This window comes from Hermetia illucens, chromosome 2, assembly GCF_905115235.1.
Source record: "Hermetia illucens chromosome 2, iHerIll2.2.curated.20191125, whole genome shotgun sequence".
NCBI lineage: Eukaryota > Metazoa > Arthropoda > Insecta > Diptera > Stratiomyidae > Hermetia > Hermetia illucens.
Window position 1 is genome coordinate 18,500,909 of NC_051850.1, and position 25,765 is coordinate 18,526,673.

A 25,765-nucleotide genomic window follows, 5' to 3' on the forward strand; every position below is an offset into this window, starting at 1 on the left:
ACAAAACTGAGGCCATGGCAGCTAATTATGCGAAAAGAAAACAACGAAAACCTTTTAAAAAATTAAGATTAAATCTCGATCGCGACAATAGTCGATGGAGAACCTGAGCGTAGACTCAGATTTCCCACTTACTCAAGTGGGAGTCAATTTAATTGGGACCCAGTCCTTAACGGACGACCCGCACGCCCCTTCTATCAGAACTTCTAACCCCAGGCTCCAATCGGCGCCACTTGTTGAGACTAAAGTCTTGCCCATGGGTAAGCACCTGTCCATGGACAGCAAACAAACTTCGAGCAAAGGCTATCGAAGCTGATGGATTGGTATTATATGACGACAATAATCTATCCGGTTACGGTACTGAGCAGTACGAACAGCTTAAGAGAAAAATCCTCCTAGCTGTAAGGGCTGCATCCTTGCAAGGTGTGTGCACCGCAAAATGTTATGGCTAAACTTTGCAAACGAAAACATGGACGAGTGGCTCAGGCAGTACCACTCTCCCTCAGCGATGTGTGGGAGGGTGCGTGACAAACCCTGAAAAGGATCTCTTAGCTGCCATCATTCAAAAAGTGCTTCCTCTGGTTTCCAGAAGGAGGGCGTAATGGCGCTGAGGCTCTGGAACCATTTTTGTGTCCAGAATAGCGTCAATACCTCCGCATGGACATGGCCACGAACTTGGCTTACGTTCGGCATTCCCGAACTCAATATTAAGAAGGTTTGGGAACAATGGGGCAGTCGGCTTTACTACGGGCTAGGTGCCACATTTTCCAAATAAATCCTCAGCATTGCAAAATGACGACTGCATTTGTCAGTCGTCAGATTAATAGCTCTAAGACATTTATATAAAAGAACCGTATGTTGGTGGTGGGGTAGTCAAGGACCTAAACTTCCAACATGTTCATCTGTTATATGCCAATGAAAGTGATCGACACCGGATGGTGATAATCGATGGCACAGCCTTGGGGCATGGAGATGGCGCAAAAGCGATCTTTATTTCGAAAGCCGATAAAAATGATAAGATCCTCCTACCAAAAACAGAAGAGAAAGTCTTCGACAACTACCATGAAATTACTATCGACGGTAAGACGGAGTGCAGCAGTCGGCAAACTCTTAGAGCAGCTAGCAAACACAGAAATAAAGATGCAGGGGGTAGGGGTAAATATGAGGACACCTAACATGACGATCTCCAATTGGCGGGAGGCAGACCTGAGTGTCAGTCCAGTCAAATCCCTCATAGTACCTTTTACTAAGAAGCGCAAGACTAACCCTTTGAGACCTATTAGACTGCATGGCATAAAGACCAAACAGGAAGTCTGGGTTTAACATTCGCAAATTATACTAGCATAGTCAGGGACCTAAGGGAGAAAAAGAAGGGCAAACTCATAATGACTTAGTAGATTACGAGATAGACAGATGGTCATCCGAAATGGCCGAAGTCTTAAAGAAAATAGCAAAATTGCTCACGATAGACCTAAGCCATCTTTATTGCAGCCAAGAGAGCGGATAGCAACGGAGATTAGCCCACATGAATGGAATGCTCACAAAAAATCCAAACCTGAACCCAAGAGGGGAGAAAATCTGAACAGGTCAACTATGCTAGTGCGGTCAAAGGCATTCGACTGGCCATACTGCCAAAAATGTTTCGCGAGCAAATACTCACTCGTGAGAAGCAAGGAACTATCGAAGATCTTGTCGTGAGGCAGATGTGCAAGGGATGGTTTGCGAAACTTATGTTCACCGGGATACGCTTTCGACCAGGTCATACACTGCTGTAGACTGCGCGACGGAAGTCACTGCAGTAGTTCCTAATTTTCCAGGCTGTGAAGGAGCAGAACTGTCAATATGTCCTGGGGATGATATACCAGGAGCACACATGGTGACAGTGTTTCTCCCGAAAGCCGCAACGAAAGAGACGGGAAATTTCATGGACCACCTCCTAAACGCTCAGAATGAAGATCTCCATACGCGATTACGGAAAGTTTTCAGAAACAAGGTGGAGGACAAGGGAAGACTTCTCACGATCGGGGTAGATGATCCTGGAGGCAATCAAACGTTGGAGTTGCCATATCAACTATCGATTTGGCAACATACCTGTGCACGCGCACAGCGGGAAGCCTAGGAAAGACACCAGGTGAAAAGCTTACCGAGGTCTTCGAAGAACTCTCGAAAGCCATAGAGACGGAAATGATTGGATCAGCCCCAATGAAGAGCAGAAGCTAGACTTCTAGGGGTTAGGGTGGACAGCGATGCGCAGAGAAGCGCCATGTCGGAGAAGGAGGGCGATACTCTGACAGTGGAGAAGAGCTCCAAATAATAACGAAGCCAATGGCCAGCACTGGCATAGCCCAGATAAACCTCCAGTATGTGAAAGCTGCATCTGGGGTAATTGCAAGAGCAAGTTCCAAGAAGAACATTGGAGTAGTGCCGGCTCAGGAGCCCTGGATTTACCGGGGCAGATTCGCGGTCTGCGAGGAGGAAGCATGCAGGGGGGCTCTTCTTGTGGAAACCCAAGAACTTGCATAATTCTTAAACGTAATTTAAAATATAATATATATATCTTTCAGAATTCCTGACCGGGGACCTTGTGGCTATCCAAGTCTCATTGGAAGCCGAAAGGAGCACTTGAGAGGCAGTCGTGGCATCGGGATACTTTCCAAAAGTTGACATCTGGGTTCAATTGGAAGAAGACGCTAAACAGGTGAAGTACTATGAAGCGAAGGCATTACCACTTCTCCTGGGCTGCGATGCCAACCCCCATGACGAAGTCTGAATAAGCAGCGATACCAACCGAAGAGGTAAGTAGCTTCTTGAATTTATTCTTAGCAATAAGTTAGAAATATATAACATAGGGAACACTCTATCATTTGTGACCAGCACTAGGCAGGAGGTACTAGACATAACTCTGGTCAGGAATTGGAGGGTGCCGGATGAACCCTCCATGTCTGGTCACAGAATGATCAGATTCATCATTGAGGGAGACTCCGAAATAATAAAGAATGCCAGAAGAACGGATTCGGATTCTAATATAACGCGCCTGGGGGTTACGTCAGGAGCGAACTAGAACTCGAGGCAGTGGTGGAAAATTTCATCACAGTCGTCCCTGACGCATATGAGGCCAGCTGTTCGGCTAAGACAGTTAAGTTTTCAAAGGATGTACCATGGTGGAAATGGAACCTGGGAAGAATGAGAAGAGAGGTACGAAAAGTCATCAACCGGGCAAAATAAACCGGTGTTTGGTACCAATGGGTAGGTACACTAGCATATTTCCGGCAGAACTATACGCCATAGACAGATATGCCTCCTTTAATCTCCAAAGGAATTACAGGGGGCAGAACATTGCTATTCTCACCGAGTGCCAAGCAGCGATCAAGGCACTTAGGTCCAACTAGGTGAACTCTAAATTGGTATGAGAATGCCTTGCGAGACTGAATACGCTCGGCTCTTTCAACAAGGTCTGGATACTCTGGGTTCCAGGCCATCTTGGGTTGGAAGACAATGAAGCAGCGGCCGAACTAGCTAAGAAGGGAGCAGGTACGCCTTTACACGGGCCAGAACCTTTCTGTGGAATCGGAAACCGGTTCATAGCTGTGACATTAAAAAATGAGGAGAAACGGTTGAGGGTACTATACTGGGCGGGCCTACCAGGAATGGAGCAGTCCAGGGTGCTTGTTGGAGGATATGAGCCCAAGCGCAGAAGGGGTTGCTTCAACCTCACCTGGTCACTGTCGGCTAAATTATCATCTAGTGAATCTGAGGATATCTACGGACACTGCCTGCAGGTTCTGTGCGGAGTGTAATGAAACCTTTATTCACGTTCTAGGACAGTCTACGGCACTTGTGTAAAGTAGGTCGAGGCATCTGGGGGAACACTTAATACCAGATGCAAAGTTGAAAGATCTGGAAGTATGGAATATACTAAAATGTCTAACAGTTATAGGCTTGCTTGAGATACAATAGTTAATAGATGTACTATAACCAGGGGCGCAATACTTTAAGGACCCTCATCAGAATAATAATTGCCAGTCACTCGGGTCACAGATTTTCCGGTTTCATGCGCATTGTTGAACCGTTATTTTTTATTTCTCAATTTTCGAGCACGATTTGAGAACTCCGTGTTATATACTCCCATTCAATATTCCACATTCTAATGCGTTCCCAACGCACTAGTTTGAAGAACAATTCAAATTTTTGTCAGTGCCGTTTGAGGGACTAAAATGTCAAGAAGACCTTCACCCCGCATTCCAAAGCTCGGCTGGCAGAAAGGAAAGATATCAACGGAACATTTCAACGGGATAGTTCTGTTCTTAAGGATAATTTCTAAACTTGTTCTTCCGAATTTTTTTTAACTAGTCATGAGTACCAGGAATCATTATTTCCCCTCAAGAGAGAGTGAGACAAAATATATCTATATATAACCCATATCTGTTACTAGAGAGTATGCAAAACGATATATTTCGTGAATAAACGCTGCCTTTAAGATTCAGAGATGGCCAGATTTTACACGCTTCCCTTATAACAACCATAACTTTGAGACTTGTGGCATCTAAGCAATTTCTTTCAGAAAGCCCAGCTTTCGAATGTACTAATAAATAATACGATATCATCCTTAGAAATAGCGTATTTGAAGCTATGCTTCAGGCAATTATTTAATCGAAATTCTCGATTCAGTGACATTAGAGCAACGCCCAAAAATCTTAATTAAATAGTGGTAAGCTTCTTTCCACCACTGCAATGAAACATATGTGGTGGAAGTGTCTCGCGCACTTTATGTTTGCTTAATTTAAAGGCTATCTTCAAGTTGGACGCAGATTGAACACACCCCTTTCCATTAGACTTCACAAATTCAAATGGAAATCACTAAATCGATTAAATTTTATATTTTCTGCATACCTAGTTGTTCCTGTAACTCTAATAAGTTCGTATCTTGTATGTTCAATTGTAATGTTTGGAATCGATTTCTTAATTGGAAACAATTTCACATCCCGTTGCAAATAATACCATTCGCAAATTTGCATCGCTATTAATTCACTAGCGCAGCGTTTCACGCCTTCCAACTATACAATTTCAAAAGGAGAAAAGATAGCCCCTTTCATCATTCCAAAATCATAATGGAAATTGATTGGAAGATAGCTTAAATATACGCCGTATCTAACTCGAAAAGAAAATCTCCATTACTGGAAGATACGAGCTCTAGTTTGCTTATTAATCTATATAAAATTATAACTGAATGGAGTAATGCTAGATATTTCATGGCTCACGTTTCTGAAATGAACACTTCGTGAAGGCACGAATGGCGCATCAATCAGGTAAAAATATGGATCTACAAAAATGGCTTGACCAAATCCCGAACGGTCAATTCAATCAATTGGTCACTTGTTGATACGTACACAACTGACTATTGATTCGGGTTCAATTGAAAAGGGAAAGTTTCAATAGACTCAATATGGAAACAAATGTTGTTGATGTTTGTGGACTTTGTTAAAAGGTGGAAACGTGACTTTTGTTTTAGAATTATAGAAATAAAAATGACTAATGGTAGGCAATTTTGGTTTCGTAATATTAATCGATTAAACAATTCACCTTTTGGAAATTGAAAACAATTTTATTTATGTACAACTCGACTCAGTTTTGAATAAATTTCCCGAAGGTAAACCATAAGGTTTTTGGTTCAATGAATTTTAATTTAATTAAAAGATTAAGTTTATAATCAAGAATTATAAATTATATTGTTCGCAATTTATTTTTAGGGGGCTAAAAGGAATCGAATTATATTAGTTTATGTTGAAATTTGCAATTGCTCACTATTGAGCTTAATTTCATTCATAGAATAAAGGGACACAACACGAATAGTTAAGGGGACGAAAAATCATTTTGCATCTAGTGGAAGATTGCATATCAGAATGCAGTTAAAAGTCAATTGGAAAGAATAAGAAATGAAGTCCAAGTCATTGCACTAAATAAAGACTTCCTAAAAATATCCATAAAACCTTTCTAATTCCACACAAGAGTGATGCTTCTGCAACTTCACCAGAAGCCCAAAGTATCTAAACTTTACTGTACGAGCCAAGCAAATTTATCACGGCATTCCCGCACTAATCAAGAGTTCACCTGGTTAGATCTATGTGCCTCGTTAGTCGCCTGGCTGCCAGTTTGCATCATAATATGTTGCCCCTCTTTCGAATTTCAAGTAGACACGGCTGGCTTTCCGCTGAAATATACTAGCATGATCACCTGCTCGTTCAAAGTACTCTCCCCTAAACCCAATGAACCCTACTGCCGCTCTCTGTGTAGGGACCTTTAAGATACATCGGAGATCAGCGGATTTCATAGAATTTGTCGGCTCACATTGGCTTTAACAATATTTTTCAAAGTTGAAGATTCAAAACTAATTTAGAATGTTTTCAAAACACATATGGTTGCATTTTACGCCTTGGTGGGGTATCAACATATGTCAACTACATCTACGCGTCATCGCTTGCGGTTACCTGAAATGCGCTTCAATTCCCCTCGTGACTTATGGATAAATCTGCAGAAGGCTTGCTTTCCAACCCAATGAAAAGCTTGCAATTAGTGCCTACGGCGAAGTCAGTCAGAAAGGAACGTACGGAAACTTTCAACTTGGAAGAAACTAGAAATGCGACTACCCGCAAATGAAAGAGGAAAGCTCGGCAAAAGGGAACTGCAGCCAATAAGCAAGGGGATTACAGGCTGAATCCTGCCTGTCAAAAATCTCCTTCACCCTTACCGGGAGGAGCGGAAGAAAGAGAAGCTGGTGACGTAGACGCTACTGGTTTAACGCCATAACGTAGCTTTGTACTGATGAAGGGGGCAAGTTGCTCCCGAAATATATATTTACATTGAAAACTGCAAAATTGTAGTTTTGAGGAAGGTACACCTCGTCTATCACTTTTAGGCCAGAATGTGGATATGGACCCATGGTGCCCGGGCACCGTGAACCTGGGTAGGCCCCAAGCCGGCAGCAGAAGAAGGCACTGCGAAGGAAGATTACGCACATTGGAAATGACAACATGGGCTAGCTGTACCACTAGATGCAGTAATGTCCAGAGAAATCGAACGCAAGGAAGCGAAATCTTTTGCGCGGAAGGTGGGGATAAACTATTAACTCCGGTAAAACCCACACTGGGCACACCAGACTTTTCTGTCAGCGGTGATGTGTGAAAGAAACGTACGACCAACACATCTGTGGTGGGCAACGCTTTATTGTGGTTGCATCAGGGCCTATATCCGTGCTTCCCGTGCACACCAGTGAGATTTGAACCGCGACCTTCTGTACGATAACCTTGTGCTCTAACCACGCAGCTATCCGGGGATGCCTGTGAAAAAAATACTGGAGCCTGGAATGAAGCCAAGATTTAACAATCAAGGTTTTCGTGATGGGCTTCTTCATTTGGAGTGCACTGATGAGGCTGTTTTAAAGCGGCTTTGAGTTCTGGCGGTCAGCCCAAGTTCAATATTGTGAACACTGCGCTACGCAGGACAGACCATGTCGGATGTTAGTTACCGGGCAGGAAAGGAAGGCAGAGGATATCATCTGCATGCTGGGTGAATAGAATGCGGGCATGGACCTCGGACACTGGAGAGGAAAGTTCATGAATGCAAGGAAGGACAAATCTACAACGTGGGGGGTCTCTGCTTGGTATTTGAACTGGACCAAAAGTTCTGGATGTGCTCAGAGGAAGTTCTTTTTCAATCATATCAGCACACTAGAGCATCGTTTCAATTCTGAGAGGTAAGAACAATGGTGGCCTTCGATTCAAACAATATAGAGCAAATTGCAATAACTCCGATACGCTTTCTCTCAATAGAGCTGCGCGCGGAGGATAGTACATACAGTTGCAACGAAACCTTAGGAAAACGGATTGGACAAAGTTCAATGAACTTCTTGGCAATAAAGTGCAGCTACCTAGGTGACTAAGGAGTCCTTTAGCGCTTGAAAAAGAATTAGAAACTCTGAATTGCATACTTTTAGAGTGCTGAGTGAAGAGGCTTGTACTATTTGCGGAGGCCAAAAACCGTAAAACTGTTCCCTGGTGGAACCGGGAATTGCAGAAACTCAGGAAATCGATCGTGCATGTAAAAGCAATAAGAACTTACAGAGTCCTTAAAAGGGATTAGTGGGCCAGGTTGGACTGCTTTAGAAAACCCGAGGGTACTTTCACGAGCTGTAAACCGGAATCAGCACAAACCTTCCTGGGAATACAAGTAAGATGGTGAGACACTTGGGGCAACTTCACTCCCCATTGTAGTACTGAGCTGATAAATTCTGGTAGCCCTGTCGGAAGTTAGCGTAATTCTGGTTCTGGGTTAATGCACACCCCATTCGCAAGCCCTGCACTCTTATCCCAATAGTTTAGTGTTACACACAAATGGAAGCATCTAATGTTGAGAATAAGGGAGCCCTTCATTAGTAGCTGAATGCAGCCTCGGAAACGTTAAAACTGATATTGTGATCGCGATGGGCGATCTGAATGCCAAGATGGGCTCTGGTATCACGGCGCTCGAGCGTGTAATGTAAAAATCCGGTCTTGAAAATTGGCATCGATTAACCACATTGCTATCGATAGAAGACTTGGAAGTGGTAACCTAGATGTGCGAATCAAAAGAGGCGTCAATAAGCACATCAACTGAGATCATTATTTAATGGTCACCTGCCATTGCTTACATATAGGGTCCGCAGCTTATCGCAGGAGTTCGATTATGGGATGCGATTGTCTTTCGATAGTGAGAAAACTATCTCGCTGATCAGAAAACAGACATGATGGGGACTAGGCTGCCATCAAAATCACCCCTCTATACGGTGTGAATGAGGTTTTTGGCATCCATTCCAGGACATGCAGGCGTATCGAGGAGTGTACCGAACTGAAAGGCCTTATTTCCGCTGCGGGTGATGATCACCACGCACCATAACAAAAGGGACTTTATTATTGCATTAGTCAGGGAAACAAAAGCTGTCTAAAATAACTATGATTTTGCTACAGTACACCGCATCATAGAAAAACTTTCTGGCGGTCGTAAGTCTCTCGATGGTGAAGGACGTCAACGCTTCAGATGCGGAGGGAACATTTCATCGCAGTTCTCAACCATGTAATATCTGGTGAAGCTCCACCTCTTACAACATGCGGATGCGGATTAATCCTCTAAATAAAATGGAAATCATTATCAATGCGTTCAAGCGTTCTGCTCTAAATGGTCGTATAGTCCTATATATTTGCTGGATACAATGCAGAAAATGATGGAGAGAGTCATTTAGAACAGAGTCATCTACCCATCGTCGAAGCCAGCAATGGTTTGTCGGAAGGCCAGTTTGGTTTTCGTCGCACCCACTCTACAGGAGACGCAATCTTCTTTTTCTTCAGCCTTTGTCCCGTTCACATGCGGGGTCGGTTCGTCGTGATCGTTTTGACCATTTGGCCCCATCAAATGCCTGATCTGGATGTAATCTCGAGGCTTTTAAATCCCCATTCAGCGTATCAAGCGTTGTTTCGGCCTGCCTTTTGGTCGTTTAACATCGACTTCGATGTTCAGACCAATCTTGGCAAGCGAATTCTCATTAGCGCGAATTATATGGCCATACCATCAAAGATGCCTCTCTGGCAGTATCTTCGTCTCCATTACCGCAAGACGCAATTAGTGTGGTAGTAAACCCGCCAAAGGGCTGGCACTGATTTCTGCCGGCTGCTGTGCCGTATTGGCGCTGGGTGTCAAAAACGGATTCAACTCGGCCAACTGGAACAGAATTAAAGAGTCATTGGTTGACATAAATGTCTCCAGGTATTCAACGTGAAAAACGATTCCTCGGAGAGGACTCTCTGGTACTGGACGGATGGGGGCCCCAAAGTGTACATTGTCATCGGCGGAATACCTTAGAGATCGGTATTTGGTCCTCTGTTATGGAATATCATGTATAATGGAGTGCTTGCTCTCTCGTCCCACAGAGGGACTACAATTGTCGGCTTTGTTGATGACCTAGCTGTAGTTGTTACAGCAAAGCACCCAGAAGATGTGGAGGTATACGCTTCGGAATCAGTGAGAGCGGTATAGGTTAGAAAGAGCCGGGCTGACCTTGGCGGACGCGAAAACGGAAACGGTGTTAATAACCAACCACAAGAAACATAACATAACATAAAAGCTGGCTAACAAATAATTGGGAGTGATCATTGACACCAAATTGAGCTTTAGTGAACACCTAGAATATGTATGCCAAAAGGCAGCGAGTGCCACCGCATCACTTGCAAAAATGTTGCCGAATATTTGTGGGCTGAAACACTGTCGGAGGTTGCTTCTAGCCGGAGTGGTGTGTTCCATCCTGCTTTATTCGTCACCTGTGTGGGCAGAGACGCTTGCAAACTCTCAGAGACGGAAGCAGTTGAACTCGGTCTACCGGCTGATGACTCTGAGGGTTTGCAGTGCCTTTAGAACCACATCAGATGAGGCAGTATTGGTGGTGCAGACATGATCCCTGTCAACATTCTGGCGAGACGTATGGAGGGGCGTAGAAATGCGGCAAAGTCAGGGCCGCATGATCTCTGGCAACGTAGATGGGGCGAGTCTTCAATGGGTCGGTGGGCGCACAGGCTCATTCCCAACATTAGGGTGTGGCTTGAACGGACACATGGGGCGGCACCTACCACACTACCCAGTTCTTCACGAGGCACGGTGGTTGCTACAGGCAGTATCTGCACCGCTTTGGGTTGGATGATTCTCCGAATTGTCCTAGATGCGGTGACATACCAGAGGATCCAGAGCATGTGATTTTTCAGCACCCAAGATTTGCAATGGAGAGGAGGAGCACAAATCAAGTGTTGGGCAGGAGCGTTACCCCGGAGAACTTAGTTGCGGAGATGTTGAGGTCCGAGGAGAACCCACTATCCCAGGATAGGCGACGAATTGGTCACCCTAGGATTATATATATTTCAAATAGCACAATAATAAACACCACTAAGAAAATACAAACTATAAAAAGATTTATTATTCTCAGCGTTTGTTTCCAAAAATTTAGCATAGGGTCCTACCTACACATAATTTATGTATTCGAATGCCAACAATATCTAATTATTCTCGATGTTTTCTTTTCAATTGATTACAAAAATTTTGAAAAGATATTAATTAGTTTTTTATCATTTTCCTATATCTCCAAGATTAATGTGAAATCGACATAAGACAAAGCATGAAGAGGCATCGGATCTTAGAGATCGTTTTCTGGGCACAAGTATTGATAATAATTCATTGAAGTTCAATGGAAACATGCAATGCACCACATCATGAATTGTGAATTTATTCATTTTCATTGCAAAAACGAAGGAAGAATCTTTATATGCTCAGATTAAAATTGCTAATAAATTCACGGCGACTAAGCATAATATATAATGATCACGACTATGAAATAACGGGATAAATCTCGATGATTTAAGGTAATGTATCCCAAGAGTGGTTCGAATGCATTTATGCGATAGTTTCAGTTTTTCAAATTTAAGATGCTGCGGGCTAAGCTCAAAAAAAGATTAAATAAAACTCAATTCGAGGGAGTTGAGTTGGACGTAAACATTTTCGATAAAGATAAATATCTAAGCAAAACTCTTTTATTTGGCCGAAATGCATACGCTAACCGTGTAGTATATTACATATTACGGAAACAGAAGAATATGACAATGGTCAGTGTTTATATTCAAAGTAATTTAGTAACAACAATTAATTACATGAACATATCCATATTTCACGCTACTTCTCCCTATGTTACTACAGAAAATAAATTCATCCATGAAAAAGATGAACTGTGAATGCATTATTTGCGACACACTAGCAAATTGCTACATTATATCGCCATTCTATAAACCAACAATCTTGCAAGGTAGCTAAAAACTAAGTTTTATAAAACGAATCAACAGTGAAGGGCTAAGAAGGTTGCAAGTTACTCAAAATTCAACCTGAAATTTTCTCAAAAAAGCTAATGTTATTTTAAAGTGAAATAAGTTACCAATTGTTGCATAATACGAGCATATCAGTGCCAAAACACAAAGTTTGTGAAAATACTCGTAACAAGTGTAAAAGTGTTAAAGTTGTGCATGATACAGTAAGGTTCCATGGTAAGACAATAAACTTAGATATCCATAAGCTCATATTAAGGCGGCGGGTTCCGGTAGTTAATGTTGAAAACTGAATGAATATTGTTGGTGAAATATCTATTGTTGTGCACTGAGTATAGATACTCAAAGAAGGAGGGAGTAATTAACAAAGTGACATCCATAAGTTGGTTAATTTGCTCATTTGAAGGTGTTCGATTTCTTTACTTTTTATTAAAAGGGTGTTCGACAGAAAATGATTCCCGCCGGTACATTTTACCAATACCTTGTTGTTAAAATGTAGGGAATTCCAAATAGCTTACGTTCAGACAATTTTTTTATGTTTGTTATTCACTAACTGTCGAGTATTATATTTGTATATTTATAGTTACTTTATTTGTTATACTTTGCACATAAAAAGATTTTAAAAGAGAGAGGAAACCGTCATGAAAAATTCACCGAAAAAAGTAACATAAACATCACATTATTGATACTGTAGTATATTCGCGTCCTGTCTTTCCTCTCGTAACATCCATTTGAAATCAGAGTCCAACCCAGGGCATGCCCCATAAAAATTAAGGTCGAGTCAGCTTTGAGCAGGAAAACCTGGTCATCTCACAATCTTAAAAGAGAATATCTTGCAATAATAATAGTAGATTCGATACTCACCAGACTGCGGCTGGTAATCGGCGCGTTCAAACCATGGGGACAGACAAGGGACGAACTCGTATTCACAAATTCCTATCAACAAGTGGAATTCGCCACAAGGACTATTATGCTGTACTGTAGCGATTTTGTCTGAAGTCGCCATGACTGCTACAATCTCTCTCCGGAGGGAGAAAAAACCTGTAATCAATGAGCGGTATCCAGTTCGCAAAGTATAGGGGTAGCCGCTCAGTCGTATATTGGTATTCAGGCACTTGTTTTCGGTCTCGTGTTCCACATCATCTAACTAATCCCGTCAGGAATGACAATCGAAATCTTCAAAGGCAACGGAGAGGTGCATTCAGAATACACTAGCTCCACTAATTCTCCATGATTCCTCTCATCTTGGCTTATTTGCTCCAATGTTAACTTATTCGTTTTTGTATTGTATAATTAAAATGATAGAGGATCAATTGTTTGCTCTACGTCCCTTACTCGCTTATCCTTCTCGTCCCTTTCTTTTATCAATATTCTGCCTTCCGCCATTTTTCTTTCTGCGTGGTATTCATAACCGAAGTTCTTTTCATTTCATTTCCTTTCTCTTCTCTGTCGACCTACAGTTTGCCCTTCTCAGTAACGATTTCAAAATTTAACTTTGAAAATGCCCGTAAAGCTCATTAACTTCATAATTTAATACATACCCAGTCTAACTTTCCTGAAAAATCTCTTCGTCCTTTAAAATTTCCAATCCATCTTAGCCTTTCCGTTGTTCGTTGAGAACTGGATATACTAAGGCGGTTCGATGAGTGACCCAGGTCACGCCCATTCCTACTGACACCCGCCATTTTGTCGACGATCCACCTTAGAACTTTTCTAGGAACTTTCTTGTCGTTGCTTCCATCTGCGGATCCGGTGATCTGAATTTTTCCCGGCCTTCTCTCAATCTCAAACCAAATGCCCCATCATATTGCAGTTAAGGAATTCAATGTCAACTTTACGGTACTGAGAATTCTATACTTTATTGATACGCGCCTCGTTCGCGGTTACCTGAAATACGCTTCAAACTCTTTCTACTCCACAACTTCCCCCCCCCCCCCCCTAACACCCGCACTCCTCCTATACTGTTCTGTGCCAGGCATGCTTGGAGCGTCCCACCCGTCAGCCATCTTGGGAGAGTGCATTCCACTGCATGAAGTAGCCCATAATCCAATTGTCGCCCCTCCTTAATGTGTCACCTATCCAATACCACTCCCACCTGCCGACCATAGTGCGTAGGAGTGTCAGACTTGTGCGACCTGCAAATTGTTCGTTTGAGACATTGTCAGGCCAGCGTACTCCGATAATATGAGGCAGACAAGTGTTAGCCAATGCATAGAGCCTTTGAGTAACAGTGGGGTTTATTTTCGATATGCTATTTCCACATAGCAATACAGAAAGGACACTAGCACAGAACAGTCTCAACTTGATTTTCGTGTTGAGATAACTACATTTCGGGATTTTAGACAGAACAGCGAATGCAGATCCAAACTGTTAATGCGTCGGGTGAAATCGAGGTTAATGCCACTGTCCGCGAAAACCACGCCTCTTATCGCCTCTTGATCGACGATTTGGATGCTCTGTCAATTAAGGGGGTCATCCCGTGTGTCGGATTCGAGGAATCGAACTTTTTGGCATCAATTGTATCTATATATAGTGTAGAATATATGGGCAAAGTTATTTGTTGATATTCGGAGTCATTCGGAAATTAGAGTGTTAAACAGGTAAAATATCGCGTGCCAGGTTTACGTCGATCGTCGTAATAAAGCGCGTATTTATCGGTCCGAATGACGTTCAAATAACTTTGCTGAAATCATAAGAATTAAAGCCAACGCTTTACATGTGTTTCTTCAAGGTTCATGACCCGCTGAGAGAGCAAACAGATGTCATCAACGTAATCGATATGTTTGAGGCTGTCATCGTCCATTGAATTCTTCCACGTCTTTCGGAAAAGACTACATGAAGAACGTCATTGATAATAAGATGAAATAATATCGGTGATAGGATTCATCTCAAGTGGACTCCGTTTTATACCTCAAAATCCTCTGAGATTTTGCCTCGATGCAGCGCGTGACATTTTGGTCTATTATACGTCGCTCTGATAATAGCTATTAGTTTCTTCAGAATGCTTCTCTTACGTAGAGCACTCCAGATACACTCCCTGCTCACGCTTAAGAAAACTTTCTTGAAATCGATGAAGAATAGTTGCAGCGAAGAATTAAACACAAACGCACTGTTTCAAAATGATCCGTAGGTTGTTGATATGTAGAAAGATTCGGAGCGGAAACCAGTCTGCTCTCAGTCGATCAATCTTTCAAGATGCCATTTGAAGCGTTCCAGAATTATTTTATCTGTTATTTTTATCTTTGCGACGGTAGGGAACCCGCAAATACCAGTTCCTTCTTTTGGAATCTTAACGTTCATCCCCTTATTCCACTCTCTGAGAAAGACTTTGGATTCCAAAAATTTCCGTATGAGTGAAAGTAACAGATCTAGAGTAGCTCCGCGATTGGCCGCTGTACTGAACTCACCTTCGGTTCACCGCGTTATTTAGTGCTCCCGCCCAAATAGGAGCCGCGTATGCTAGGATGGATTTCACCAGCCCTGTGACAAGCAGCTTTATTTGGTTCTCCAATATTCGTGCTGGATATGAATTAACCATTGCTGCCTTTTGTCGGGCACAGTCCAAGTGCCCCTTCTATCTAATGATTAATTTTGAAACAATCACGTAACTACCAGCCCGGATTTTGAAAGTCTTAATCAATCTTAATAGTTATCAAAGGCCCGAGTCAAATCCACGACCGTTGCTATCGCATCGAATATAAGGCACACTTGCTGAAACCCATATTGCGGAAACCAATATCGGTTTTTACAAGACTAGTAAATAACACTAACCAATAGGAAAGGCCGGATAGCTGAGTGGTTAGAGCACAAGGATTGTTGCGCCAACGATTATTATTATTAATAGAAAAGGCAAGCCTCAACTATTTCAAATAATTTAATCGCTCAAAATAATAATAATAATCGTTGGCACAACAATCCATATTGGATCAGGGCCTTGAAGTGTGTTAGAGCACTTCATTCAAGACCGTAACGGTACACTACAGTTGACTGTAGGAGACAATATGGTCAGCATTGCGCTCGCCCGAGATTATTACCCTGATTTGACTCAGGTACTCATTCACAGCTGAGTCGACTGGTATCCGACGTCAAATCATGATACAAATCCCACTGCCACCAGCGAGATTTGAACCGCGACCTTCCGTACGACAGCCTTGCGCTCTAACCACTCAGCTATCCGGACACTCAATCGCTCAAAACACTGCGAAATTACATTTAGATTTCCAGTATTTCCGTACGAGCAAGAGTAGCAGATCTACAAAAGTAGCAGTTGCAGCGATAAATAACGCTTGTTTCGGTGATAAACCATTTCATGAACAAGAGGCGAAATTTCATCGGAAGTCATACGCTTAAGAACCAAGGCGAAGTGTTCCTTCCAGCGCTTTAGCCGCTCGTCACCCCGGATGAGGAGTTGACAAATAGAGTCCTTCACAGGGCCAGCGAAAAATTGGCGCCCACATGAAAATTCTCTCATCTTGCGGTATAAACTTCTGAAGTCACTGGATCTTCCACTTCCCTTATTGGACTCCATCACTGGAATGAGTCAAAAGAACCTTCAACCCCTCCGATATTTTATGACGCGCCTTCGGGACGTGGCCGATGACCTGTATACTACCCGCGAAAAGAGCATTTTACAGCAACCTCTCATCGATATTCCCAGGCGGGTTACTCAGTATATGTGCCTTCCGATCAGCAAGAAAGCTCTCACACTGTCAAATGACAGCTGCATCATACAAGCGGTCGATGTTGAACTTTGAGGGTTTCAGCTTCTCAATACTGCTAGAAGTGGCGGACGCAACATGCTAGCATACGTAAGCAATCATCAGATGGCGATCTCTTTCAAGGCCGGATTCAACGCCTTTCTTGTTGCACACATCCAAGAGACAACCGCTTAATCTACTGCTGAATGACCAATCTAATTGCCCTGAAGGTGCCGGCCAGTTGAAACCCAACCGACCTTGTGGAAGGCTCTGTGCTCGAAAGATCTGCCACCAATGATGAGGCGATGGAAGTCGCAGAAATCCACAAACTTCCCACCATTATCGTCATCGTCACCAAGACCGTGTTTATCCATCACATATCCGAGCAAGGTGTTGTCAGAGTCCACCTTGGCATTCAGATCACCCACAGCATCACAATGTTACCTTCTAGGATTCTCCCATGAACTGCATGAAATAGCTTGTCCAAAGGATCCTTCTCCACTACATCGGAAATATCCGTTTGTGTAAAGCATTGTCCAATTGTAATGCTGCTTAACCTGGGGCGGAACCTTGAAATTGGATGTCTACCAGAAACCGGCTCCCAGGTCAAGAGAACGCACCTTGCGGTAGCTGCCGAAAACAACCCGACACTGAATTGGCATTTGCTACCACTTAGCCTTTCAGAGTATAAAAGCACATTGCGAGAAGAGGGAGAGAGGTACTCTCCAGAGTCCCCCCATGTTACCTCACTTAGGTCCAAAATATCTAGCTCATATCGTTGAAATTCCCGCTCAAGTTAGAGAAAGCGAGCATTCTGAGGACCCTCCCTACCATTGTCGAGGAGCATGCCCACATTCCAGAAACCAATCATAGTCCGTTTTCAATAGCCAAAGTCGTAACCTTAAAGTCAGAAATTTCTCTCCCTTTTAATCACCTCTTAAGAAAAACTGGAAATACTTTCAGTCTATTCTTAAGCCCCAACCCAGCGTGCAGTGACAAGGCTGAAAGAAACCGAACCTCAATTCCGTTAAGATACGCAAGAAGTAACTAGAAAATAGTTTGGCAATTTGGATTAAAAAATATAAAACCTCAGGACCGACAGTGTTTTTGATACACGTGTAAATGCGGATCTATTCATGATGTTATCTACAATAGTTCTTTAAAATTCACGCCAACCCTAACAATGATGAATGGCCAATTTAGCATGCGGTTTTCATCCGCAAACTTATCTTTTATACATAAGTATCTATGTGCATACGCATGATGACAACTCATTCTTCTGATGCAGTACTAGTACTTTCAAAAACCCAAGATATTAAATGATGATCTTCGTATGCGAAAGATTGTCAATGCCAAATGCTAATTATGGAATAATTGTATAATTCAACGTATGAATGTCTGCGGAAAAGAATAAATTGTAAACATTCTTAAGTGGCATGCGGTTTGCATCTGGTACTTTGAATAAGGAAGCGGAATTTTCAATGGCTTGGGTTTGCGGTCTTCTCATGTATCAACCAATATTGCACAGAACAGTATTTTCTATAAATACAATAATTAAATATGGCTCAGGTTTCCAACATAAAGGTTGATCGATCACCTAATCAAGGTGATCAGGTGTTCAATTCGTGGAAGAAAACACACAATCCCTCACATGTGCACCCACTATAGGAAAACCGCGAAGTACTTAGTCATTGGTGTTTTAAACTGTTAAGGAAGGGAAGGAAACCGTATTCAAAGTCTTAACAAATAATTTTTATTATGTAAGCATTTTTGAAAAATCATCTCTTTGTATTCATTATTTCCCTGATTGCTACTGAAGGATCAATTCAACGAGGACCCTTTACATTTTCAAATATTGAATAGATATTCTCTTTTATTCAATCAAATATCTTGTTTTATTCGGATTTATAGATACTTTTTATCTTATCGAATTAGTATTTTGCAAATAATCGGTTGTGAAAGGAGGAGGGATGGACAGCTTCAGTCTGAATGGCTGTACACTACCGCAGCGTCTCAGGGGGCAGGCGAGGAAAGTGTAGGAACTTTGCAGTCCTGCAGATTACTCACTGAGGAAGCTATCCCCACACCTGACAATTAGGTATAAAATGCAAATCCATATAGGAGAAGGAGAAGAAGTTTAAGGTCCGGTATGGACAACCGGGAGGAGTCGTCTGACTTGGTAACTGGGTCCGCTAGTCGTAGGGCGGTTCGACGTCTAGGCGCCACGATGACCATGAGAGGTTCGCCTACGAAGTGGATGAAGTGGACTGAAGAAATGAACCTCTTCATCATCCGCTCCTAATACGAAATAACGGCGGGGGCAGGTACAACATCTTACCGTTGCACCAGAGATTCGTCGTGCGTTTCCCGCAATTCGCGCACGTGACTGTGCAGCGAGTCGCAGACCAGTACTGCTTTATAACTCGCAGCGACACAATCTCGCCCATCATCAGGGAGCGTGTTCGACTTGAGGTCATCTGGGAAACTGGTGACCGAGAGTCGATGGGGGCAGAAGCGGCGGCATCAACAACACCACGCCTCACTGCAGGCAACAGTTTCAGTACTCGCCGAAGCACTCTTCTCCACCATCCAGCTGAGGTTTCCACTGAGGTTCGGATCGAATTCCAAAGAGCGTGTAAAGAATTGTCGGACATGGATCCGTTGTATTGACCAGGTATTCCCAGGCTCTATGCATCTCCAGCAATTCCGGGAATTCTATCTGAAATCAATGATGGCTGATATATCACTGTTGCAACTACAATCATATGTGTATTGTGGTGCAGTTGCGGTTATCAGATTACACGGTCAGAAAATTCGCGTTCGTGTTATTGTTTTGAGTGACCAAAGAGATCCAACATGAAAAATTCGACTGGAACGTCGGCGGGAGCTACTAATCCAGGGCATTGCTAGACTGATTCAGATCACTGGTAATGCCAGCAGACGGGTAAAGTGCAGAGGATTTACAGAAACTATGCCATCCCCAGTGAGACACTCGTAGTTGAAATTCTGGACACACTAAAACAGAAACTTTCTGTCATATGTAGTCGGTTATGACGTTATAGCGAAAGCCATTCCAGACATGTCTAGAATGCAACATACGCGAGCAACCAGCGGAGCTTTTTCAGATTTCTCAACGAATTCCAACAGAGCGTCCAGACAGTACAGTTTTCGTTGACGGAAGCGAAAGAATATTGGGGTGGACTTTGGAGGCATGCTAAGTGGATCACCGTCGAAGGCACCCGCCATGCCAATAAGCCTGGAATGAATTTTGCGGATGTTACCGAAGAGGAAGTTCGACGAACCATAAACAGCTCGAAGAACTGGAGGGGCCTAAGTCTGGTTCGGGTGCAGAATTTCTGGTATAAGAAATTTAACAGCGTACACAATCGGTTGGCACACTGTACAAATGAGGTCATGAGTCAACCGGAGGAATTTTCACCCTTCCTCACTGCGGGGATTACCTACCTTATCCCTAAGAAGGACACGGTGCAGGACCGTTTACTTGCTTATCATCAACCCTCTCCAAATTCATTACGTCCAATATTAGTGGAAGGGTCAATGCGCACCTCGAGACCAACAACATTCTGTGTGAGGAGCAGAAGGACTGCCGCGTTGGGTCAAGAAGTTGTAGAGAGCAACTTCTTGTCGACTCGGTAGTTGTAGGACAAGCAACTAGAAGCCAGAGAAACTTCTTTAGTTGCTCTATCGATTATGCCATGACTTTTCATAGCGTCCGGCATGCCTGTTTTTGGCGACAGTCATGGAAGAATGGCATACCAGCTTATCGGTGCGTATATCTGAAGGTGCTAGTACCTCAGAGCCCATCCATATACGGAGGGCATCTTCAAGGGGGATTCGTTGAGTCCCCTTTGGTTTTGTATGCATTGAACTCCCTTTCATGGCTACTGAATGATGCTAAAGGGCATGGTTTTGCAATAAAGTGTGGCCTACGTACTAAGTGCGAGCTGACACACTTAATGTACTTAAATGACATCAAGCTGTATGCGGGTACTGACGACCATCTTAGAAGTCTGTTGCGAATAATAGACATGTTCAGCCGTGTTATTCGGATGGAGGTTGGATTAGACAAATGTCGAATCCAAGCCATCCGCAAAGGTCATCATGACCGCATGCCGGACATAGCATTTTTGACCTCCACATCGAAGCTATGACCGAGACAGACTTCTACAAATACCCAGGAATTCTTATTTTTACAGCAAAGAGCAGGCGAGTCCCCTGCATGCGACTGTCTGTATGGTAGACTGTGGGCTGACTCCACTTAACTTGAAGGATCGATCTTTCAATCCTCTGAGTGGGGTGAAGTCGGACCAAGAGCGGATCGATGAATGGAAGTCGAAAGCAATACCGTGCATTGCCGTGAATTGTCTTTGGCAACCATTTGTCGATTTGTATTTGTTGAACAGATGGCTGTGTGATAGGGAGCTCTTTGCTGAGATTTGAGATTTGAACCGCGACCTTCCGTATGACAGCTTTGTGCTCTAACCACTCAGCTATCCGGACATTGACTGCTGACTTAGTTTTTTTTCAAATCCCTTCGTTCCTCGGTCAAATCCTAAATACGTAAGTTCAAAAACGAAACCTGAAACTTTTCTGATCCCACATTCGCAACTCCCGCTGCCCTGCCCAGTTATCCCCTGCGTCCATTAAATTCTCTGGCTTCTCAGCTAACTCCCCCCAACTATCTTGTGATTTACTTTGCCGCTACTTTTCTCAGTCTATGTTCCCCCTCCTTCCTCCGAATCCCTCCCGATAGTGGATGTAGCCTGCCGTGCATGGCGTACCATTCCCTTTCTTACTCCTATCGTTGTCGAATACCTTATTGGCAAACTTGATCCTAATGTTGGACCTGCTACGATTTTTGCTCAAAACTGGTAAGTCCATCTCCCTTCCCCTATCTCTTATTTTCAACAAAAGCCTCGAAGAGAATCATTTTCCCGGCTTGTGGAAAGAGGCTCTCATTATCCCCATTCACAAAAGTGGCGATCGTTCGCTTGCCGAGAATTACCTTCCCATTTCCCTCCTCTCCTCCTGTTCCAAACCCCTTGAAAGATATGTCAGTGACTGGTTGTCCGCCCACTTTGGCCAACACATAGTGAAAGAGCAACACGGCTTCGTTAAACGTAGGTCCACTGCCTCCAACCTGCTTGACTTCACCAACTTTGTCGCCAAATGTGCATAACATTTACACTGACTTCGCAAAAGCCTTCGACACTGTAAATCACAAAATACTTCTATCCAAACTCTCATTTCTAAACGTTCCCATACCACTTGTTCTATGGCTTGCCTCTTACCTTTCCAATCGATCCTGCTGCTTTTCTTTTGAAGGCTGTACTTCCCGCACCTTCTCCCCTTCTTCTGGCGTCCCACAGGGATCTATTCTGGCTCCTTTGTTATTTTTATTTTTTATTAAAGACCTTCCTCCCCTTCTTACTTGTCCCTGTTTGCTCTATGCAGACGACCTTAAGCTGTTTTCCGCTATATCGTCGCCTATGGACTGTATTTCCCTTCAATCTAACCTGGACACTCTGGTTCGTTGGTGCTCGACTAATTGTTTAGCGCTAAACGTCAGATAGTGTCACTCTATTTGCTACTCCCTCTTAATGGACATTCCTTATTCTGCTTAAATTCCACTCAAGACCTAGGAGTCACTTTCGACAATAAGCTCTGCTTTGACACCCAGTGCCTGGATATCATCAATCGAGTAGCAAAATTGTCAGGCTTTATACTTTGTTCCTCCTCTGATTTTGACTCCATCCAAACCTCCTTAGCTCTCTTCAATTACCTCGTGAGGAATACCCTCGAGTATTGCTCCATGATCTGGTCACCCTCCAGTAACTGTGATTGTATTGCCCTTGAAAATGTGCGACGTAAATTCACCCGTTCCCTCTTCTTTAAGAAAAACTTTCCTCGTGTGGATTACCCCTCCCGCTTCCGCTTTCTGAACCTTCCCTTCCTACAACAGCGTAGATCCTATCCGGATCTATGCACATTCTTTAAACTTTCCTCGGGCCTGATGGATTGCTCCGCCGCTGACGAGATCACCTGCCATCCTGCATCTTATAACACGTGTAGCGCAGACATTTTCAACGTGCCCTTCGCAGGGCTCGAAGTCTATTTTCATTTCCCGATTACTAGGCTTTGCCAAAATTATAATGCAGAACAGCTTGGTCCTTTTAACTACCCTACTTTAAGTAGTTTTAAACGTAGGATAAGTTTTTTTGCTTTCTCCTCCTCCTGAGGCCAATAATTAATTGGAATTTACTCTGTTTGTTGTCCGTTAAATTAAATAAATAAATAAATAAATAAATAAAGTCTGACGTATTGTTAGTTCACAAGACCGATCGCTTCGCGTATATAATTGATGCTGCTATCCCCATAACACCAGCATCAAACGGAAATACGTGGAGAAGAAGGTGAACTATGAGTTCTAGACGGATTCAATGGTCAATGGGAACCTACCACCGCCTAAATGCTTGGCACTTAAGTAAAATCTGGTATCTGCCGAGATTGTGATAACTCGCAAATAATTTTCATACTTTAATAATAATTTCCATATTTTTATCTTATTTGCGTTAAATAAATTCAGCTTAAGGCAGCTGATATACTTCACCACTCAGCATCAAGGAACGTACTTAGTCCCAAGTAACCGGAATAAACTACGTCACAATAAGTCATGCTTGAAGCAATCTCTATCTATGTTAGCCTCTTCAGGGGCTACAAAAAAAACCTCAAAACTAACAAAAGTTCTTCAACCTGTTTTTGTGCACCCCAAAGACACACGTAATACCACTTTTGCACGCTTCACATCATCATTAATTCATAATATCAAAACTGAAAAATAATCTCACCAAGCGTCTTTCCTGAAAAAAAATCTGCAAAGGTGTCAATCAAATCTCAAAAAAAGTAATAACTTATTGTTCTAGTAGCGGGGGAGTCAACTTCAACGATTTCTCAATTGCCTGAAGGTAAATATGCAGAACGTCAGAGGAAGCGAATCAAATGAGACACAACACACGGGGAATTACTTAAGCCTCGAACTTGTTTCCAAGTTCAAGGGTAGATCTTCGAAATATCAATCTTGTTGTCGGAAAAAATCCAAACTAATGGCTTTGCTCTAACAGCTTGCAAATTTGTCTACGGAAGTGCTATTTATCTTTTTCTTTTGGGATTAAAAAATGTATGAGAAACCAATGTAATTGCAAATTTTTCTAATATTTATAGCACTCAATGCTCCAGACGAAAACTTTGAAAGACTTTCTGCATTTAATAACACATTCCTCCTTAATTAACGCAAACTAGAAAATTAAAGATTCAAATACCGGAAGAATACTCTAATCAATTCAATTTTCAATACAACTTTAATTGGTTTGAACAGTTGCAGCAGAAGTGCAGTCATGCCACTTGCATGTGAGTAGTCAAATGCAGATAACACTCGTATGAGACAGTTGCGCAGACGCATTTAAACTTGTTCCCATGGAATGAAATAAATTCACTTAAAACCAAAACACTTTCTCTTGGCGATCACGTAATCTTCCGTTCCACATTCAATTACCGGGGCCAATCCGACAGTGAACAATTCAGAGCCTAAAGTCTCCTGGCCCGAAGCCCCTCGGGCACCTTGGGAAAACTGGAGTATGTTGAGAATTTAGTTCCTATTTCCAGATGCAATTGTAGACGATGTGCGCTGACAAATTGACCAAGATACTAGATACGGTACATGCTATAGTGTGGAGTAATTTCGCGAAGAAGTATGCGAAGTCGAATAAATTGCGCATACTTCCAATAGCACAATAGGTTTATGGTTAGGGTATTACCACCTCTTTTGTAGGGGAGTCTAGGCCGCTCTGACATCAAGGGGATGGGACCTAAAAATCGTTACAGAAAAATCTAGTTACAGCCCTAACAGTTGCTGGAATTTTGAGAGAGTTCTCTCCAATTCTCGATCACCAGTGCCAAGTACCAAGTGAACCTAATTGAATCATTCGCGGCACAGCAGTTACCAGAACTAACTGTGTTTCTCGCCCGATATGCAAAAATATTGACTGACATCGTAAAGCGGTTGGTTTAAGAAAACTATTTCTTCTTCTCTATTTGACCTGGTTCAGCTTGAATCCCAGGCGTTTGTAAGCACCCTGTAGGTCGACACTAACAGGTGTCCCTCAGAATCACAGTCAGACCGTCTTGTACGAAAGCAGCGCTTTAATTTTGTTATTCTACCGTGATTTGCTAGAAACTGTTCACCTATTGGGCTTGGTGAAACCACATATCTTCATTAACTCTTAGGAAATTCACATAATCCGTTCCACAACTGTACTATCCTGGTATATATTATTCACAAAAGGTTCGCAAAAGGTGTCCTCCTGTAAACCCAGCACGCTTAAAATTCTATGTTTTCTATTCATCCCTTGATATACTTTGAACTGTATTTTCTGGTAGACACATGTAATACTCCCTAGTATACTAAACAATTCTCCCAGAATTGATAGACAAGGAGTAGCTTCCTCCAAACTAAAATGTACGCCTCGTGGTTGCCTTCTTATGCTGCAAAAAAAATGTGGTATAGGCATGTCTACTGTGTTTCTTGATTTTCCTTACGTTCACCTATAGTAGTTTGAGGACCGTATTCCAAAAGAGGGTATGTAATCAGTCGATGAATCAGCCGACCCCGTTTGTGAACGGGACAAAGGCTGAAAAAGAGAAGAGGAATTATGCAATTATAAGCTGTCATTTTTTGGGACAAAGATAAGTATGACCAGGCTGTTTTCCAGAAACTGGAGAGTGGGAACTTCTTCGAATTGCAGAACAACCCGCTTCTCGAATCTGTCAAAAGGGTCGATCCAGCGCTGAAGGAAGCTAGTGCGGTATTCCCGAACATTGGGCGACTCCGAATGCCTAATCCTGCGCTTCTAAGAATCAAATGTCAACCGAAAATCCACAAGGAGGGGGACGAGATGCGAAAAATCATTGCGGATGCGAACTCAGCGACGTTGAACATCGCCTCGTGGTTGATCATTGAGTGCCAGGCCCTTGGGACGACGAATATTCAGTATTCAGTGGCTAACTCCCATGAACTAATATAGAAGCTGCAACGCATCGAGAGAATGACTGAGGACGAGGTGATGGGGTCGTTTGACGTGAAGGCATTGTTTCCCAACACGCCAGTGA

General features: G+C 42.8%; 1 protein-coding gene across 1 annotated transcript in view; it reads left to right on the forward strand.

Moving 5' to 3' along the window:
* Nucleotides 1–11,849: 11,849 nt before the first annotated feature.
* Nucleotides 11,850–25,765, forward strand: part of LOC119649435 (cuticle protein 8) — a 43,968-nt gene continuing 30,052 nt past the window's right edge. Inside the window, exon 1 of the mRNA XM_038051585.1 lies at nt 11,850–12,101. Coding sequence (XP_037907513.1) covers nt 12,099–12,101 — 3 coding nt within the window. The 5' untranslated portion in view covers nt 11,850–12,098. The remainder of the gene's footprint in view (nt 12,102–25,765) is intronic.